The sequence below is a fragment of the Diadema antillarum genome, unplaced genomic scaffold, assembly GCF_040938485.1.
Source record: "Diadema antillarum isolate AM-2024a unplaced genomic scaffold, OU_Dant_1.0 scf00000025, whole genome shotgun sequence".
Taxonomy (NCBI): Eukaryota; Metazoa; Echinodermata; class Echinoidea; order Diadematoida; family Diadematidae; genus Diadema; species Diadema antillarum.
Genome location: NW_027270914.1, coordinates 402,060 through 424,365, shown reverse-complemented (window position 1 = coordinate 424,365; position 22,306 = coordinate 402,060). Strand labels below are relative to the sequence as shown.

General features: G+C 37.6%; 1 protein-coding gene across 1 annotated transcript in view; it reads left to right on the top strand.

Annotated features, from left to right (window-relative positions):
• The window catches only part of LOC139733386 (one cut domain family member 2-like), a 50,568-nt gene that overhangs the window by 16,018 nt on the left and 12,244 nt on the right, over nucleotides 1-22,306 (top strand). Inside the window, exon 2 of the mRNA XM_071644218.1 lies at nucleotides 4,667-4,705. Within this exon, the coding sequence (XP_071500319.1) occupies nucleotides 4,667-4,705 (39 nt within the window). The remainder of the gene's footprint in view (nucleotides 1-4,666; nucleotides 4,706-22,306) is intronic.

Sequence of the window (22,306 nt, the reverse complement as noted above, 5' to 3'; positions counted from 1 at the left end):
CTTTGTTTTATCCCTATCTATTTCCCTACTATATCTGTATCTGTATCTCTCTATGTTGCTATGTATATCACTATCATTTTGTATTTCTCCTTCAATCTATCTTTCCCTATCTCTCTCTCTCTTTGTCTCTTTCTGTCTTACTATATATATCCCAATCATATATCTATCTCCTTCCTATCTCTCACTCTCTCTCTGCCTCACTATCTTACTATCAATATCTATATCATCTATCTATCTATCTATCCCTCCATATATATATATATATATATATATATATATATATATATATATACATATATATATATATATATCTGTATTCCTTTAATATGTGAGGAAAGTTTGGAAGATGATGAAGCAGGCCCAAATGATGCGGCGCACATCCATCCAGTCTCACTCCAAACCCACATCCATGTACCCCCACCCCCAACAAAACCCTCGTCACTCTAAGGTATTTGATTTTTACACCTCGGTGCACCTTACATGCGGATGCTACTGGAGAGACGAGCGCTCTTTCATGACCCAGCGCCTTGTGCCATGCTTGGCTGAGGTGAAGCAGGGGGGTGTCCGTCCATCCATTGCCCACAAAACACACACACACAGACACACACACATGGGTTGTCTCAACAAATCCCATTTTTGCATATTTTCTCTTCCTCTCCATTTTATTTCATTCCAGGGGTGATTCCACGAACCATTAATTCACAAGAGAGGAAGACAATTGAGATGTAAAGCATTATCAGATCTAAAGAGTATTGGCAACGAGATAACGTGTGTGAAGATTTCTGAGCCTGGATGCCAGATTTGTGTCTGGATTCTTCCGAAATCTCTCCCTTTAAAGGGCTCGTGGAAATCAATTCATTTACTGGCGGTGGTTTTGGCTTGCTGCCCTTACAGCCAATTTCAGGTGGAAAAAAAAATGTAGGAGAAGACGAAAAAAAGAAAAGACTCCTGTGTAAATTTGCTTTAGTTTTAGAATCATGCCGGATAGTCTGAATTTTCAGACCCATCTCAAGTAAACTTCTATCATCCATGCAGAGCGTACTATCTTCATCACTCATACACATTAGTAGATAATAAAAATCAAAGACCAAAATCATAAAATGTCCAGGAAAATAACATTGATATTTTCACTAAAACATTTTGGATTGAAATTGTTGGAGTTCACTGTTTGATTTTCAGTTTTCTTTTCCCCGAAGCCCAATAAAATAATATATAAAGTCCAATTTTGGGGAATATGAAAGTTATAACAGTCCAAATTGAAGTACTTGATATCCCACCCATGACCTGATAAAATAAACAGTAGCTTAAAGGGTGTGTACAGTTCTGGTTGAGGTGAGGATTTATCTTTTAACATTTTGCGAGATATTCAGAAACCACTCTATGAGATGTCAAAGAGCATGCAATTCTAAGGGGTATCAAAAGTTTATTTGATGAAAATCGGTTTTGAAATGGCTGAGATATCCAAAAACAAGGTGAAACAAAGAGATCCTAATAAAAGACGTGGCCTGTCGCCTTGTATTATTATCACTTTTTTTTATATCTCAGCCATTTGAAAACCAATTTTCATCAAATAAAAGTTGAATCCTTCTTAAAATTACATGCTCTTCCATATTTCATAAGAGGTTTCTCATTATCTCACTTAGGAATGTTCAAAACATGAATCCCCACCTCTACCAGTACTGCACAGTCCCTTTAATGTTGTAAAATTCCTTTTCTGTGTGTCCACTCTCATTAGAGATCTCTGCGGCAAATCTCTGAAAATATCATTACAGTCCTGGTATCATTTTGAAGACTTGTCTTGAGTAAACTCAGGGAAATGTGTGTTATGGTAAAATCTTTTCATTTTCAACGTTTTAGGGTGAGAAATTCCAGTAGAAATATTTTGGATTTTTGTTTGCTTGCTACTAAACATACGTACTATGTAGTAATCTATCCAAATTTCATAGCGAAGAACACAAAATGTGTAATCATGTACTAGCTTGTAATAAAATATCTTAAAGATAATTGTGATTTTAATTATGTTTTGCAGCTTGCAAACAAGCAAGGTCTGTGTTGCTTAGACTATGACCAAATACCTGCGTGTGACTATAGTCAATTCTCCAGCCGTAGTTTGCCCAACGCAAATTCGTCTCGCGTTCGCTCCAGCCGCACGGCCATGTGTGCCAAGCCGAGATGTGTCCCAAAAACATGTCTGTACATCTGTGCAGTGATGTTTTGGAAATATGTATTGTGGACCGTCGTTTATTGTAATGGCACTGCTGATCGAACACTCGGCCAAACAGCAGCTGACTACAACTACAATGAATTTTATCTATATCCTAGTCAGATTGTAGTTCATCGCATACTTCAGAATTTGCTATGTCAGACTAGCCTACACAAAACAGCTATAGTCTCAAGTATTTAGAGTGACAGTGATTTAAATTCACACATTAGTTGAATGATAGTCAGTTTTTATGACTTAAATTCTATAGGTATAAATATTAATGTCTGTCGTGCATTATAAAATTGATTATTTGTCACTCTTTTCTTTCTTATCAAAAAAAAAAATTGTTATCTTCTCACTATGATATTCAACATAATATCTTCCACAGTGATGTGCAATGAATTATGTGTGTTAATATATGTCAGATTTCACTGCTGCATGAAATTATCTGGTTTGAGGAATTTTTTTATTACAGGCTTTGGGAAGAATAAGGAAAATGTGCACTGTTGAGAGTTCATTTCAACTGTGGAGCTCGGAAAGAGAATTTCAGTCTTTTCACGCAACCTACCTCGCTTACTGTTGATCTCGATTTGCTGAGCCTCAGAAAGCCCCCGACGGTGTCGGTAAATGCGATGGAACCCGTCCGGCGGTTTGGCTTGATCGCCAGGCGACGAGTGAGCCGCCATATTTAAACTGTCCGCAGGTCGCGAGGTTATATAGCGATGAGTAGAAGACAAGAGTTTGGGCGCAGGAAAAAGGGGACACTCACACACCGTCCGGCCCTTGGTTAGATGGGAAGGACTTCTGGACTAGTTTGTGTGCCACTTTGTCACAATTACATTATTCATCGAGTAAAATTTCATATGATATCTATTAGTAATACTGATTATATTTCATACATGTATTCTAGCTGTAGGTATATATATTGGTATTTATGTGTGTGTGTGTGTGTGTGTGTGTGTGTGTGTGTGTGTGTGTGTGTGATGTTAGTTAATGTATAATATGCGATATGATTGTGTAATTTGTTACATACTATGCAATGTGAAGAGACTAATGGTTATACAATGCATTATTGTGATGGATTCTTCAATCAATATTTTTACTCTAAAGTGTTGAACAACTTGCTGTTCACTCAAAGTATCCAAGTAGTAGAGATGTTGAAAAGCCACTTGGAATAGCCACTAGCTGCCAGAATATATTCCAAGTGGTAGAAGAAAATATGTTGATAGACGCTAGAAGAGGAAGCAGCGTTTCATGGATGAATGGCTACAATGTACTTGTACACAGTCAAGCAAACTGAGCAAATGCACACAGGTGCATGACACGCCCTGAACATAACACGCGGTTTACATTTACAGACATACCCGGACACATTCACAGAAAAGAAAAAAATCAACGACATGTAACAGACAGACTGGTACATGAGTACATCACACAAATATAAGTTATCATGATATGCTTATAGGTTCTGTATAGGCTCGTCTTGCTGAAATCTTCTGCTTTTTACCATTTTTGTGCTCCAATATTTGTGTGTTTGTGTGTATATGTGTGTGTGTGTGTGCGAACGACGTTAAGATAAAGATTGCATCGCATCGAGACAAAGTGATTTAGAATAGTCTGGAGGCAGATGGAATTTGTAGAATAGAATGTCTTGTTTACAGTTTTCTACCCCAAAGATGATCTAGAATGATATTTCTTTCAGCTGGCCTAGCAAATAATTCTAGATGGTTTTTGACTGGCATCAATGGTACGTCATTTGTTATGCAATGTTGCATTCATAGCAATATTATGTTGACCTGCTGTTATGGGTGGATACCGGTGCAATGCCTTTACAGATGATGTACACAGAGATTTAACTGATAAGAGAGAGACTCAACCTTGACAAATGAGTGAACAAATATCGTGAGAATTCATGGTCCATGTGTCTCTTTGCTGATATGAGGAGAGAAATGCCCCCAGGGAAACATTTTTATACAAAACTGCAGAAAAGAATTAAAAGAAAGAAAAAAAGAAAACTCCTCCTGCAATAAGCAAACATTCATACAACACTCACTGGATGATTGCAAGTGAAAGAAGTCAGAGTAAACAGGATCCGAAGAATGAAAGTTCATTCCAGATCACATTTCTTGCTACAGATTTTGCCATTCATGGACAAATAGTAGGATAAATTGTATGAAAGGTGCTGTCCTAGATGTCATGAAAGTGGTTCAAGAATGAGCAGCATAAAGGACAAAACAATATTAAATCACCATTATATATCATTTAATGCTTATGGCAAACAAGTGAATATATTTGATCCATCTCTCTGATAGCCATTTGATGATGTCATGTTTATAGCATGACTGGTATAGAATCAGAAAGAAAAAGGTACTAAACTATTAGAAAATGCATTTTTTTTCTCCATTTTCCCCCTTCTATTCTTGGCTGGACAAACCTCACTTACCACCTTGTTCTCCCACATAGGATCAACCATGCCAGGAACACAGTCCCATCCAATCAAGAGTGAGTAAGACAGACACTGTCGTCAAGTCATTTCTTTTTTTCACAAATACTCTACCATACATTCTCTTTTCTATCTTTCTTCACTCTCTCTCTCTCTCTTTTTACCCCATCTTTTATGAAGCATGCCCTAATTCATTTTGATCTCATTTCATAAACTCCATCAACAAAATATGTATTGTAAGTGTTGTATATCATGCAAGGGAATTTGTGGTTGAATTAACAACAAAGCTAGCTGATGTCATAAATTGTATGAGAAATTTTAAAGAAATGAGGAAAAATAAAATGGAACAACTATTTATGTCAATGATGATGAGGAAGGTTAGATTACAAACTGATTCAAAACACTGTATTATTTTGACTCTCACCAAATGGAAATAATTTGCACCAGTAAAGTCCACTTTTCTAAGATACCTTCATTGCATTCCATCTATCATATGTCTACAAAGTAAAGTATCAAGTGATATGGCAGTTATCTTAAAAAGAATAAAGAATATGTTTGGGCAGTTGGGTTGCCAGGTGAACTAACAAAGAGAATGTCGATGACCATCTTCTGTGCATGGCCTACTAACACCTACAGCTGTATCACCGTCATTTTTGCTGCATTGCCTCATATCATCTTAAATGCAACATTAATTTGTAACTTGCCCATTTAGTCTATCAGGTAAATATCATTTCACAGGGATGATAACTTGTACATCACAGCAGTGCAGACATTTTACAATCTGCAGGATTTATAGCAAGCCCTTTTTTCTTGCTTTTTGCTGAAAGCCTTTGGTGTATCTTCACAATTACCTTTATTTAATCAGACTATGTGGGACATACTGTCTTTATGGTTCTAATCATTTTTGTTTTTGCCTGTACATTAATTATGAAAAAAGATAAGACAAATCTATGAAATTGTATACATTTTTTTTTTTTTGTTCTTGAAAGTACTAGTCTCCTTTGGTGTTTCACACTCAAAACTATTTATGTTAAAGAAAATATCTCATAGCAAGTGTTTGGAATCCTAGATGTAGTCACAGCCCTGAAAATCTAAGAGACAAGCTTGACAATGCTGTCAGTTATAACCATAAATCTATTAAACATATTCTTGTGAAAACATGATTTATCAAAAGTAATAGGTTCAGAGGAGCAAATTTATGCCCAATCTTCAAGTTTCAATGAGGGCTCCAGATATAGTCCCTTCCTGTGCCGTGAATCAGTGCATTCATGAACACATTGCCTACTTGTGCTCTTGGAGAGTAATAGAATAACTATAGGAGGCCAGGTATACATGCACACAAGGCGGTGCACTATTTACGTGGAGTGCATCCGATCGTCACGGCAACCCACGACAGCCTCCTCTTTTCTGTCAGTTGCGCTGGCGGAACTTGAATGACGCGGAAGGAAATCGGAACACTTATTCATCGTGTGCCCATTGCGTCTTGTGATTTTCCCAAATCTTTGTCTGTCATCCGGCAATCTGGGGTTATTAGATGGGTTGCTTGAAGAGATGGGCAAGGTGCATTCTTTTGCCTCTCAGCGGTGTGCATGCAGCGGGAACAAGACATTAGTAGTTATAGGGGAGAGAGGAATGAAGGGATGAAATAAGATACATACATTACAGTAGTAGTGGGTTTACAGAGAGGGGGGGGGGTTGGAAGGGGGTCTCTATTACTAGATGAAAAAGATCTAGGGAAACAAATTGTTTGCCAGCTAAAATATGTTTGAATGCTTAATCAGGTCTATCTAGATTGATGTAGATAGATTGAAACCTGGAGGTACGCTTATATTGAATTACATTCTGAGATGTATGTTTTGTTCAAGAAATTTGGTTACATTTTTATTAAAGAGTCACAACTTGGCAAAAGTTTTGCTCCTGACAGCAAAATCTCATTGATATGGCTTAATTTTCCTCTCTCTTAATGTTTTTGTTTTAAATACACATACCATCTTCACTTGTAGATGTCCCCTTTTCCCTAAAACAAGGCCTCCTCGGTGAGAGCAGGCAAACAGAATGCTGTATAAGATGTTGCAAAAAATACAATACAAAAGAAGACAATTAATAAACCATAAGCACTGACAAAATGGGTTTTTTACCCCTCCCCCTCAAAAAAAATATAATAATAATGCAATGATGTACTGAATCTGAATGTAGGAAATGTCGAAATTGCCAACATTGGAAAAAAATAAAAGAAGTAAATGGATCACAAATTTTAAAAAAATGTGAAAGGAAAGAACATGTGCAGAAATATGCAGACTAGGAGTGGGAAAAGCAGAGTGAACATTAAAAAGTGATGAAGACGTATGTGGCTTTCTATTGTTGAAAACAAAGTGTGACCAAATTCAACCATTTTTCCCCCCCAGATTGTGAAAGAAACACACTCTTCATCTAACCCAGATGAAAAATGCACAGCCAGTACGCATGGAGCAATCTTCTCATCGCTTCAGCGACATGAATTGTGTCAGCGTAGAGGTCAATGCTATTAATAATCAATAAATATTTTCATTTGTCTTGGGAATCAATTAAGCAATCAATCAATGGTAGCATCACGCACCAGAATTTGATTTTTTTTTTTTTGGCCTAAAAAAGAGAAATCTTCCTGCCAGTGTTACTAGAAGCCTCTCCCCCAACCAGCAGCTATTAATGACAAAAATGACACTGAATTGGCAGTGTTGCATATTTGATGACCGTGTAATTGTCTTGCCCTGTCTGCCATCCCCTGACCTCACTCCATTGTTGGCCGCCATTCTCCCAGTTTGGACAAAGAATGGACGGTATCGCCGGGCTGTAATTAGTGGGGGGAAATTCTCCCGTGTTACGCCAAACGCTCCCTCCATAATTGATGGATCATTTCATTCATTCCTCCTGGCTTATGGGCCTGCCACTTTTTTTTTCAATGTTTAACGAGACTTCCTTAACTAAGCATTACCAATCACGGATATTGTTTTTTAATTGTACCCGCCAATCCCTTCTCCCAAGCAGGGTTATTTTTCTCCCCTCCCCCTCCATCAAAATGTCACATCTTTACACAAGTCTTCTTGATACCAATGTAGTGAAGAACTACCAAAGTCAGTTGCATCCTAGCCAAGCCTTCAGAGCTTGAGAGGTTATAGCCAGTTTCTGCTGAAACCCAAACCAGTTTCTTCTAGTAATCTTCCATAGCTATCTAAATGAGTGCCAGATAGGATGACATAGTGCTATAACATGTTCTATAATCCTCAGTTTGTTCAATGCAAAATTCATATAGTGATTACTGTCTGTGTAGAATGTTTGTTTTGATATTACTTAGCAATATTAACAGAGCTGTTTGGCCTTTAGACTTAATCATTCAAACAGTCTTTTTTTTTTCATTCTAACACTGCATAGTATCTTCCCATTGCTATATCTCTGTTCGTCTGTGAATAGTGATATTGATTTTCATTCTGCTCGTTTTGAAAAGCTATTTTTGTCAGTTTGGCTAAAAGTGGTAGATATAGGCCAGATAGCTTGGTGTGCAGATTTGAAGCATTCATGCACTACTCCATGACTGGTTGTATCTTTTCTTTCATATGCATGGTTTGTTGAAACTGGTGCTTGGGTTTGTTGTTGGGGCTATTCGTATCATTCTTAGTCCTAGATAAAATGAGATTGGATTGTTGATTTCAGCTCCCCTCTGTCTAACAATACTCAAAGAATTGTTGACTCTGACCTAAAGTTGTTATCTTGTTGGATCTAGTTAAGCTGAAAAATTGATGATCACCTTTATAATGATAGGAAACAGTAAGTAATGCAGGAGTTTATGTCCCTATATAGTGTACATATTCACTTTCAAAATTTGTTTTGAGCCATCTGTTTGAAGATGTTTTTAATACACTATACAAGAAAAAGCTTCACAACAAAATGCTTTAACTAAGAATTTGCCGATAGCTTCAAGGCTGAAAGGACAACCTGACTGCATATCATACCAAATTGATAATGTTTACACACAATTTCACTTATAAAGACGATGTTTGGGGACTTTCTCTATTTTTTTTCTAACTGATGCATCTTAGAATTATCCTAATGGAATAATGAGAATGTATGCTTGATTAAATGTAGACTTCACAATTCAAGAAACATAACAGATCAATAGTTTTGTGATGTACTTTTAACATGGTAATTTGAAGATAATTGGCCAAAAAAAAGGGGATAGTTTCTTTGAATAAACTTATCCTAGTGGGATATATTTCATGTGGTCACAAAGGAAGTGATAGATGTGACCAGTAAACAAGTGGTTGAATTGATAGATTCGACCATTAGACCAGTGATCCATTGATAGATTTCCCCATAGAACCAATGGCTCTAGATCTCCTTTAAAGAACTAGGGAATGAAGAAAGGTGTGTGGATGATAATGAATATGATGAGAAAGGTATGATCGCCAGATCTCAGAAAACACCATGTTTGTTCACCTTCTGCCATTGATGCGGTCACAACACGTTTACTAGTCATCAGGTTCTTCCTGCTGCCAATTCCACCAAACTCGAAAGATCCATTCTCTCACTGTAATCATAGAAAAGAGATTTCTCCTAAGAGTATATATTCCCCCTAAATGCACATCAATGAAGTTAGACCTGTTTACACCAGTATGTTGACAAATTATAGATGCTGTCATGCACAGACCGTATAGAGTAAAGTGCGGGCATAGTGTTGTTGAACTAAATTCATATCTTCTCCCTTAGACTGGTATAATACCACACACTCTCTTTTCATCTCTGCATTCATTCAACCATCCTTCTATCTGTCTCTCTTTCTGTCTACTGGTTTCTCTGTCTCTTTCTAACTCTCTTTCTATCTCTCTTACATTCCCCTTGTCATCATTATACTCAGTAATATAGAGAACATATTGAGATGAAACATATCATAAGAGTGCACTATAAGCCTGCCTCCATCACTGCTAGTTTGTGGATGCAAATCTTTTCTTGCCTTCTAAATTCCCAGGAAGTTGTCTCTCAGAAGCCTAGCAAAGTCCTAAGCTCCTGACATAAAACCTTCCCCCTTTTCTTGTAGTCTTGACAGGGGAGAAAAAGAAGGAAAAAGAGAGAGAAAGCAGAAGAGATAAAGAGAGAGAGATAGAGAAAGTGAGAAATATATATAGGGAGGAGAGGGAGAGAGTAGGGAGAGATTGTAGTAAGAGAGGGAGAGGAAAAGAGAAGGAGAGATTGAGAAGAGAGAAATAACAAATGTAAGAGAGAGTGGGAGGGAGAGAGATGGGGATGGAACATATAAGGGGGGAAAAGAGAGAGCAGAAGCAATAGAGATAGAGGGAGAAAAAGAGAGAAAAAATTGAGAGAAGTATAGGGAGGGAGAGATATAGAAAGTGAGAGAGAGAGAGGGCGAGGGAGAGATGGAAGCAGACAAGAAAACTCTCCTATTGTTCATAAGATAATACAAATGCACCTGCGAGGCTCGATAAACCCAGCTGAAAAGCCTGTGTGTGGGACTATATACACCCCCGTTTACACAAAGCCAGGGCTTCTTTAATTAAACAGGCCCCGTCTCTGCCATAGACAGACAATTAACATTCACTTAAAGTTCTGATGCTGGCTTGTATGAGGCTGTATATGATCTGTATCATACCAATGGACATGTTAGCATGCTGGGGGTGGGTAGATCGTGGGAGGGGAGGGGGAGGGGGAGGAATATATTACCAATATCTTTTGAAAATATGCTTCAGCGGAGAATCATAATGATTCACTCATGATCTAGATGTTTGTTTGGTATCTGGCTGGGATTATATCAAGCAATGTAGTCATTATTGCTACCACGTACTCCTGGGTGTTAAACATTCAACTATGATGCCTACCCTACTATGCTATGAATGTTACCCAATGCATAATAGTCTTCTAAAATGTAGATTTGTGACTTTTCGACAGTGGGCATTTGAAGTAAGAATCTAAATAGAAATAAAATGTCAACCTCATACATACATACAACAACATGTACATTACATGCATGTAAACATACATACTGTATCTATATATTTTCCCCAGTAAGTGAATATGGCATTTATGCCTGTGAATGACTAATCTAGCATTCATATCAATGTGGGGTGAAAATGTCAGTTCTGGCACTGTCAACAACACTGGTTCAGAATTCATGTCAACAAACTGTTTACTCTTCTGCTTTGCATTTAACTAACACACACATTCAGACACACATATCATTAAGTTTTGGTTTGCATTTCCACAAAACCTTGCTTCACTGTGAAAATCATGTACAATATGGGATAGATATGAAATACCTAATATTTTGTGAGAAATGAATATGAAGTATACTTGAACATTCACTCTCATATAATGGCATTCCGTGGAAATGAACTGGGATTACAGTGTGTTAACATGTTACTTATGAAATCTTTCAGTTGTCCATAGACTTAATTCATACTTGCTTCCAGATAGCAAAAGATATTACAATGCCTATAATGTGTACTCAAAAATGCAATGGAGTGAACATAAAGAAATATGGCCTTTTCTTTTGCATCATACATGCTGATTTCTTGCTTGATTTTCATTACTGTTTATCAGAAAGATATTGTTTTTAAACCTTGTTTGATACATGTTTGCTTTAGTTTCTCTTACAAACATTCTCTATGAGAATAGAGCCATTACCATGTTATATATCATTCCATTCAAGAAAAGAGGTACACTGTAGTGGGCATTGATCGGCTCTACACTGTTCCTATATAAGATGAGAAATAATGAATGTTCAATGGTTGACTGTTGCTCTGACCTGTTTTCACAAACACTGTATGTAGAAATCACATACATACAGAATTTGCATTTGTATCATTGCATGCTGGAATAAATGTGGACTTTTTAGCAATGTAATACAACAGAGTATTTTAAATCCAACCCATTATTCTGTTCAAAATGAGAGGTTCAAATCTGTAGAAGATGTCACTTTTGAATAACAACCAGCTAATTTAAGAGGATCTAAAAATACCCCATAGAGAAGTGGAGCATTATGACTTATGCTTTTTAAAACCATCTTTTAGCAGTTTCAACAATTAACCTGGGATTCTATATATAGCTAATTGATTTCAGAGGTGCAGACATCAGAAAATATTGACCATGCAGTAGAACAAATCAGAGTGTAACCAAACAGGCTACACATACAAACAAATAAGAAGGGATTTGTCCGTAAGTGACTGAGTTATTGACAAATAAAATGGTTTTATATTATCCATTATGGCCCACCCTTTGCAAGATAGAATAGTGTAGATGATGTAAACACAAATGTATAACTTTGGAATCTTGACCACACAGCTGACCACAGTGCACCACCTGTTAGTAGTGTTCACCTTTGAGTAGTGGTCACTCAAGTCAGTCAGTTTCATGAAAGGTTTGTGGTAGGCAGACTGTTTAACAGCTAATGTTATATTGAATGACAATATATTGATATGTACGTGGCTATACTGTTGGTGTATGTGATTGCTTTGTATAAAATGGTGCATTCCAATGGTGTAATTTGATTTCTGAGATAATGTAGGCAAATTCCATACTCAGGCATACACACACAGCCACTGTATATATATGACATGTTGAATTTGATATATGATTTTGTATTAGGATATCAACAAAAAAGTGATCTCTTGTTTTTTTTCCTTGACATTCTTTTTCACAGTGCTTAGAAATGTGTTGTGAAGGGCATTATAACTTACAGTATGGTAACTATAATAGTAATCACATATATAAAAAGACAGAAGTACAACTAAATACACACTTTTGGGGTATTATTTGTCTTTCTGTATATCAATTTTATCGCTTTGTTGTACTCAGCAATAATTTCAATCCTGTGAGGTCCATTGTATACCACAGAGCGGTGCAGGGCATCATTTCCTTAGATCCTTGAAAGTAACAAGCTATGTGAATGGCCTCAGAAGGCCTATATAGACTGTGGATCTCCCGCATGGTTCCTGGGGCATAGCCGAGTCTTAGATGTTCCTGTCTATGGGACACGCAGAGTGAATAGACGTGTACGGGGGAGGGAAGTCTCAGGCAGGGAGAGAAGCCCGTTCTTGATATAATACGGTAGAATGTCTCTAACGCTTGGTCGAGCAAATAGAATTAAACCACTCTCTTGCATATAGTTGCGGAAAACACTGCATGTACTAAGGTGAATACAAGCAAGAGGAAGGGAGAGAGAAAGAGAGAGAGAGAAAGAGAGGGAGGGAGAGGACAAGAAAGTCCCCTGCATTTCAACGTGCTGAATAAACGAGAAACTTGTGAGTCAATATTGAGCGGCCGTCGCTGCGAAAGCCTTCAGTCGTCCCGTGCAAACATATGCCACGTGCCACGAGATTTTTTTCTTCCCCCATTCCCCCCCCCCCTTCTTTCTCACACTCGCAGTTGCCGAGCCTCCGTCTTCTTTCTGTCCGTCGGGCTGTGGCATGGTCGCCGGGGTTTGTTGCCAAGCGGAGGGGAGAAAGGAGGGATTGGAAAAGCCGAGGGGATGATCGGTACGAAGAATTAGCCTGGCTTGGGGTAGTGGCAGCATTTTGGGAGAGGGTCGGTCCGACTGGCAAAGGAAATCTGTGAGAATCCATAGAATCAGTCTTCATCGCTGTTGTATATATCATGCACAAATGCATCTTGTGCTGTTACTTGTGACAGGGACAGTAAGGTCAACTGTGAACAAACTCCTTATGATCAGTGGGGGTATACCCGTCCTAAAGCCCAAGCTTTACATTTTTCCTTGCTGTGTGGTAAATAATGTACAGAATAGCTGCATGTGAATTGATGGTATGACTAGTGCTGCAACTTTATTTCACAATTTGCAGAATATATATTGCTATTGATAATAATCATCAATATTGAACATACTAAAAAAGAAAGTTATCTGTAAGGCAAATGATCTTTATTAATAATTCCTGTAATATGCAGACAAACATATCATTCTCTTTATCTTTGCAAAGAAATCTTAAAATGATGTCATTAGATCCTGTGAGGAATCCAGTATTACAGCAATCCACTATATGGGTAATATTGGTCTGTGCAGTGTTCTAGAGAATGGAACAACGCGTGAAGGACGCTTTGTTATTGTATTTTTTTCTTTGTTCTTCACTCTGAGCTTGAAATATCACCATGTCTGATATTTCCTGACTGATTAGATAAGTACAAAAATGGCTGAGAGATGTGGCTAAACATGACTTTACCGCTGGGAGCTAGGGTTTCTGTGGACACAACATTTGGTATTTGCTTTGTCTTGCCAAACTCATTTACATTCCCAATCAGCCTGTCCTTTTCTCACCCAGCGGGCCGAGTCAATGGTCCTCACGTTTCAGGGCACAGGTGTCTGCCCAGAGCTTCTCTCTCTAGCAACTCTATTTCTTCATTCATTCTTTTCTTGAAAGTAATAGCAAAAGCAGAAGAAAAGGGAAATAATAGCCCTTCAACAACAATGAGAAAAACAAACACATAAAAATGAAGAAGTATGCAATCACATGTATTTTCCCTCATTGGTACTGTACGGCTTTATTATTCCAATTTCCCTCAATAAAATGATAAAACAGCATTAAGGTCAGAAGATATGAAACTATGTTAAAACTGTGGCATTGCTGACCTCAAATACAAAAAGCTTTAAGCTTTTGAGTTGATTGTTGTCGTGTTTTGGTGTGTATGGGATTATGGCTGTTGCTTTTAATAGAAATTTGACATTTCAAATCTCTTTCATTGACAGCATTTTTGTATACAAAAGAAACAAAATTGAGAGTTTTGAATGTAGCCTATACAGAAGGTAAACCAAAAAATAATTTTTTGTAAATTTCTAAATACATGTTAGGATGTATTCTTTAAATAGCTAGTGAAACAATTTGATTTTGTTGACAAGCTTTATGCTTAAAATGTTTGTTTTAAAATCATGTAGTAGCTGTAGCCAATTTCATTTATCCATCGGGCATCTAGTATTATTCAGAAGAAAAGAGGAATATTGTAGGATTTTAGGAGGGAAAAAAGAGAAATCCTTCCCCCAAAAAAAGAAGAGATATAGGAATGAAGAGAGGGGAAAAAAAAAATGTCGGGATGAATTCAGTTTTCTTGTATGACATATGAATGAGATTAAGTGACATGTCTTTGGATGTGGGTGAGATTAAGTACCATCCGGTCGGTATCGGGCAAATAATTACCCCCACGTGTAGCTAATATTCGCATCGCTTCCAGCAGAATCTGGCTCCGCCGTGCCCAAATAGCCGCTCCTCTGAATTTTGAACACCGCGATTATTCCCGCTCGCGAGCAGGTGTTCCCCGCGAGAGCCCGCGGCCCGAATACGAAATGAGTGACAGCTATCTCGATCTAACCCCCCCCCCCCCACATCAAAATCGTCAACGGAATCCCTCTCTCTTTCTTCTATCTCTTCTCTCTCTCTCTATCTCTCTCTCTCTCGCTATCTCTCTCTCTCTCTCTCGTTTAATTTGCCATCACAGATCAGACCTTAATAGATAGTGTAGGATGTCGGGTGTGAGCGACTGTTTTTATTAGATTTTTTACCCCTCTCCTCTGCCCAGCCTAATTTGGCTAATCAAATAACGGAGAGATGATGTCGTGATTGAGAGAGAGGAGAGAGACAGATTGTATGAAAGAGAAGATGTACAGATTGAGTGAAGATCACAAAGTCACTTACATAGATAAATGCAAAGAGCACTTTTGAATACATATATATATAATATATATATATATATATTATAAGTATATACATATTTGTATATATTCACGTTGAGTAATTCGTAGCCCACATATTGGTACAATGATATCAAAAATAGAACAGGACTCAAGAAATGTACCATGCTGTCTATACCAATAGTTTATTTGAAGAACATTCGAAAATTTGTTTGTTCACAAGAGAAAACAAGAACTTACCAGGTGATATTTGTAAATTTGAAGTCATATTATTAAAGCACACATTCATGGTTTTAAAACAATTTACTCCCACCGTCCAAACTGGAGATTCCTCATCCACTAAAAGTAAGAGGTAATGTGTTCCATAGGAACTTTGTTATCTTCCTTCAGTAGGCCCTATGTACATCATTGTGTCCTAAAACACATATGAAGAGTTTGTTTGCAAAAACCAGTAAGTCCGTTTTTGAAGATTTTGAAGTACGGTCTCTGTCATAAAGTACAAAATAATACCTTTTAAATGATATATTGGTCACTACATATAAAGGTACATTTTTTAAAGTTATGGTCAAAAGATTCAAAAAATTTCTTAATATTCTCTTTATTTTTCTTGACCTTTAATCGCAAATATCTCTATTTGGCAAATATGGACTTATCGGTTTTTGCGAACAAACACTTCATATGATTTCATGTTGTCAAGTAGCAAATAGTTTATTATCTGGCATGTAGGAGATATTGGTTGAAATTGATAGTTTGGTGCAGGAAATCATTGGTTCTAGCTGTGGTCAGGATCCATTACAATGAGAGACACTAATGTCGAATGGTTCAGAATGAGGATGCATTTAGGACTCTATACCGTCTGATTGCCTTGTGCTGATTTCTGTTCCTAGAGAATCCTCAGAAAGTCTTTTTCTGTGTCTATATGTGCTTAAAGGGTTCATACAGTTTGGTTGAGACCTAATTTCAGGTTTCTAAAATTTTTTGGTGAGATAATGAGAAACCTCTTATAAGATATGAAAGAGCATGTAATTCTATGAGGAATTCAATGTTTATTTGATGAAAATTGGTTTTGAAATGACTGAGATATTAAAAAAGAGCGATTCTAATAAGTGTGGGACCTACACTTTATTACGATCGCTTTGTTTTACTTTGTTTTTTGATGTTTCAGTCATTCCAAACTCGATTTTCATCAAATAAACTTTGAATTCCTCTTAAAAATGCTCTGTACTATATCATAAGTGTATTCTTGGTATCTCACAAAAAGTTAAAAACCCAATTCTTATCTCCACCAATAATGTACCATCCCTTTAACCCAATGAGGACGAGTTCTGAGTATACTCAGGCAGGTGTCTATGGGTTAAAAAAAACCTCAAACCATCCTCAACGGGCTAAAATAGCAATGAAGAGAATGGCATGGGAAATTGATTAAAAATCTATTAAAGATTTTATCATTAGTAGTAAGAATTTGATGATGAATTATAAACTGTAGTACATTTGAACTTATCTGAGGATCAGTTATAGTTCAAGGGAGCATGTATACCATGTGTATGTGTGTGTGTGTGTGCATCATTTGTGACATACAGGGGAAGTGATTTTAACCCTTTGAGGATGGACTGATTTCGCTATAACACGCATTTCCCATAGACACCTGCCCAAGTATTCTGGGGGGACTCGTCTTCAATGGGGTAAGGCACTATTTCCCTAAGCACAAACTCACTGAGTCATCAGGTGTAAGCACTCCACATTAATGTTTACCCCAGGATATGGGGGGGGGGGGGCAGTCTCGCACCCCTGGGGTGACCCCCTTAGAATACACAAAGTGTCCATCAAGTGTCACTTGTCAAAATCACTTTGGTGGAATTCTGCTGTTATTGCAAAAGACCTGATAGATGCAAATAAAGTTGCACAAATTCAAACCTTTCGACATGTTTCTCTTCTTTACCATAGAACTGTTAATTTTTTTTAACCATAATCAGTTCATCCTGAATACATCATTCCATGGTTTCATACTGACATATATTTAAGTGAAGTTATTTGTTGCCCCCATTAAAGCATCCACACTTGTTGCCAAAGGAAGTCTTGAAAAATATTAGCTAGAGTTGTCCCCCCAATAAAAGACTGAAGGGCTTATTTGTGTCTGCATCACACATTTACAATAAACAGAAAACATTCCTTAAAAATAACTTACTTGGCTATTCCTGTCTACACAATGTTTGTACTAAAGATGGATTTTGCTGACAGTCATCAAAAGAAATAAGGAGAGGTCTGCAAGCTATAGTTGTTATTGTTATCTATCTTAATTTATCAGATTTATTTGGTATATATCTGTCAAAGATTTCAGATAATAAGTTTAAAAGCTCCATGAATAGACATAAGTGGCAGGCACTTTATATTGGAAGTCCTTATTTAATCACAAAACACCATATTTGTTATATCCTACAGGTTAGATTACATTTTCATTGATTTTTTTTCTTTTCAGCATCAAATATAAAATAGATATCTCCAGCCAGCTCTACAGCAGGGGCGTGGGATAAGGGACTATTGATTGTCGTTGAGAGGTTGACAGACGACGTGTCGAACGGGTTGCCGATCTTAGCAGGCTAAACGTACGGGCAGGCGGAGGGGGATTCCCCCACTCTTCATAGATCAATCAATGTTGGTTTACAAACATCGATCCACACACGTCCAACTAGATTAACATTGATTTATCAATGAACCCAAGAAATCTGCCTTACTACAAGACCTCTGCCTCAGAAGAACGACTCATGGAGAGAAAGAGAGAGAGAAAGGGAGAGAGAGAAAGAAAGACAGAGAATTGTAGAGTAGTGATAATAGCCAAGAATAGAATATTTTGCAGGCAGGGCATTCAATAGATGGAATGGTATTCAGAATGTAATGGCCTTTAGAATGTAAAAAACTTGAAAAGAGCTGAAAAATAAGATCCAGTATGAATCAGTTAAAGGGAGCGTATAGTTTTGGTTGAGATCTAACTGCAGGTTTCTAATATTTTTTGGTGAGATAATGAGAGACCTTTCATAAAATATGAAAGAGCATGTAATTCCAAGAGGGATTCAGCATTTATTTGATGAAAATTGGTTTTGAAATGGCTGAGATATCTAAAAAAGAGCATTCCCAATAAAAATGCGGGACCCATCTTTTATTACATCACTTCGTTTTACTTTGTTTTTCGATGTCTTAATGATTCCAAAACCGATTTTTCATCTAATAAACTTTGAATTCGTCTTAAAATGGTATGCTCTGTAATTCTTCAGAAGTGGTTTCTTGGTATCTCACAAAAAGTTAAAAGCCCAATTCTCATCTCCACCAATACTATACAATTAGTAAAGGCTGATGAATTGATTAATGAGAATCAATCAAGAATGTCTGCAAAGAAGTTCCCCAAGTGACTTTTTATTGAAATTTCTTATCCTGTCATTCTCTGTCACACTAAGTGCATCTACTTTAAGCAGATAGAGTAGATTAAAAAAAACACAACCCAATGTTCATGTAGATTGATTAGTTCAAAGTATTAGAATAGGTAGAAAACAGTGTTCATGTAGATTGATTAGTTGAAAGATACATACATGCTTCTACATCTGCAAAGGATTGGAAAGTGAAAATTTGCATTACTAGTGTCTGACAAATTGCAACATTTTTGTTATGGTATTTTGCCTGAGAAATTGATAGGAGAGCTGTACATGATATGCAGTGTGGTTTTTGTCCGTCTGAAAAAAAAGGGTCATGCTATTGAGCGTTACCGTGGCAACAATGGAAATAGTGTCATCCGCTTTAGGGGATTCCCCCAAGAAAGAGCATGTTAAGGGGGCTATCAGTGTGTGTTAGTCGCATTGATTCAGATGCCACTAACGAGATCAGCATTGATTCATCAATACTGCCATCACAGAGGGGGAAAAAAGCAAGACAGGAGAAGAAAGATGATAGTCTCTGATGCCAGGCTTTTCTTTTTGATACTTCGAGAAGTCCATACACACTTCTTGGCATCTGAGGGTAAAAGTGACTGTTCATTAAGTTCATATACTTTGGTCTATTTTTTTCTTATCCAGTCATTGCAACTGCTCTTACTGTTGCTGCTAATACTGCTCCTCCTCCTACTATTACTACTGCTAGAAAGAAATTTCCCTGTATCCCATCTTTTTCTTGTTATATATGCTCTCCCCTACATTTTCATCTTATATTTTTTCTTTGAAATTTAAGTAGTATTTCTTTTTGTCCTCTCAGGATTTTGATGCTTAACCTTCTTTACCCCAGTCTTTCCTATGAGTGGTGATTTGCACATTTCGCTGCTTCCCTTTCTACCAGATATCTATTAACCTGTTGGAGACTAGTCCCAGCACAAGTATGGTGACACTTGAGTTAGGTGTCTAAGGAAATGTGTAAAGGCAAAATCAGGTTTACCTCAACAAGTTATGGTTTATGACAATAAGGTTCAACGAGTTAAGGTTTATGACAATAAGGCTCATCTTGCCTTCAAGGTATTTTCTAATAAAGCCGATGAAGGTATTTAGATAGTTTTGCTGTATTTTTGTTTGTTCAGGAGAGATATTAAATCAGGAACTAACCAAATGTTTTGACTTGAAATGAAATCAGAGCACAGCAAACCTCAGTGGAATCTTTGTATTGGTTGCTCAAAGGCATTTGTTTACTGTGCAATTTAAACAATGCACTTATCTTAAAATGGTCTGTTCTGATGTGACATCCTGTTTTGTCAAATTATGTTAATTTATATACATTTCTGGATTGTTGTAAAAGAAATAAATTCCTTCTTTTGTACTTTAATTAACTCATAGTCTGCAAATAAAGCTTGAAGTTTGAAAATGAGGGAAACTCTGATCTACCAGAGGATTTAGATTTTTGTGTTCTGATTTTTGGGCAGCAGGAATTACCACTGTAGGGGGTGAAGTGACCCAATATCTCCTTGGTATTTCCCATGATGCTTTGAGGGTGAGAATTGCCCAGAAGTAGATATCAGAATCTTGAATAGTTGGAGAAAGCTTTTTTTTTTTATCTCAGCCTCCATCACTATGTCTGTTGCTACCTACACCAGTCCTTAAAATCGATTGCAGAACTTGTGTAAGACCGGAGGAGCTTAGAAATATGAACTAGCTCAGTTACCGGATGGACCAAGATTTTTATTGAGGATGGTAACGGGAAGGAGAGAGAAAGTTTTCCATCCTTGTAGGGGAAGGAAAAGCAGGCAGAATACCGTACCCGATGGCTCCAATCGACAAACAAGATGTCGACTGGAGTAAATTAAGCAAAATTGAGGTTTGGGTGTAGAACGCTGGGGAAAAAGAGTTGAGGTTTTGTTTTGGAGTTAGTTAGGAGTAACGGAGCCAGGAAAACGGCCCTAATAAGGTTAGTACCCTAAACGGGAAGAGTTTGGACAGTGAGAGAAGCTGGAAACGAGAGACTGGACGTTCCCTGAGGGGGTTTAATTGAAACGAACAAACACAGGCGTCATCATTATCCGTAGCAGTCGCAAATTTTGAGGTATGTTGACGGAAAATGAAGGTATTCGGTTCGCCGTGTGGCTGTAATGGGAGCAGGCGCAATCAATGATGATGCCGAACCCCCCCCCCCCCCCATCCTCTTCTTCTCACATCCGATGTTTGGTATTTAGTGCTGCTTGGAAACACAAAGACTGATTTGATTAAGATGACAGTACCCACAAGAACCAAGTATCTGTTGTTTCTTTTTTCTCTCTTTGCAGCTATTTGCTACTTCCTCACTCTTTTCTCAGTGAAACATAAACTCTTTCCTGTTTAGAAAACATTCAGTTTTACAAGTCAACGTGGTGATGATTTGTTACCTCATTGGTTTGATTTTCGAGTGCATTCCTTATTCCCAAAACAGAGAAAAGCTGACTTTTTTGTTTCGAAGTGGAAGTGGCAAGAGAAATGATAATCCCTGTCAATGGAAGTTCCTTGTTTTTATAGCTAAATACAGAAGATCCAAAAAGATATCATACAAGTAACTCTCTTCCTTCCTAGCTCATTATACATATATCTTGTATAAAGATGCTTCTTCTTCTTCTTCTTCTTCTTCTTCTTCTTCTTCTTCTCCATCTTCCAGTTCTTCGTCTTTCTCTTGTCTTCTTCCTTATGTTTTGTGGAATTTCCTACTTTTCTCTTGCAGTCCCGAAGATTATTATAGATGTGAATGAGTGAACATAAATGAGCTTCGTTGGATTTGATGAAGATTACGTGATGCATCCATCAAGGTGTAATTTTGCACTAGGAGGCATTTTTTTCTCCACATGGGATTCTGGGTAACCTCTTTTTGTTTTGGAGATGGAATGAAGCAAGAAAGAAAGAGAGAGAGAGAGAGAGAGAGAGAGAGAGGGAGAAGAGAGTGCATTGTATAGTTCTCTACCCCATTATATAGTCCTCTGTGCCCTAGGAGATAGTGTCTGGCAGGTTGACACACCACTGCAGTGAAGGAGGGGCATTAGGTATGCACTTCTCACTGTACCGTGATGCTGGGAGGAGCGCTCTCCTCCCGTTGCTACGCCGACGTTGTGCATGAGACCGATGCATGAGGGTCCTCCACACGGCCAACGGCTTCCGAGAGGAGGACGGGGTTTTGCTTCCACAAGATGTTTGACGATGCGGGCGATGCGCCCTCCCTGGGGTGGGGACATATTCTGATGCGGTGAGATGAGAGGACAGAAGTCTTTTAGAGAGATAGGACCGTAGAGAGCTGGGAGGAGTTGGTGGATAGATTGCTGTAATCGCTATACAGGTGTTAGGGAATGGAGGGAACATTATTATTCTTTGATTGTAGAAGATTGGAGAAGATGACACACTTTAATAAAAAGAATGAAACTGATGTTTTTAGAGGAATATGGCCTACAAGACTAAATTAAGTGATTAGTCATCATAATATTTCAAAATATGAATCAAATATCACACATTTAGTCCAAATAATATCATAGAGAAAGGATTGACATCTGAATTTTTCTGAGCTG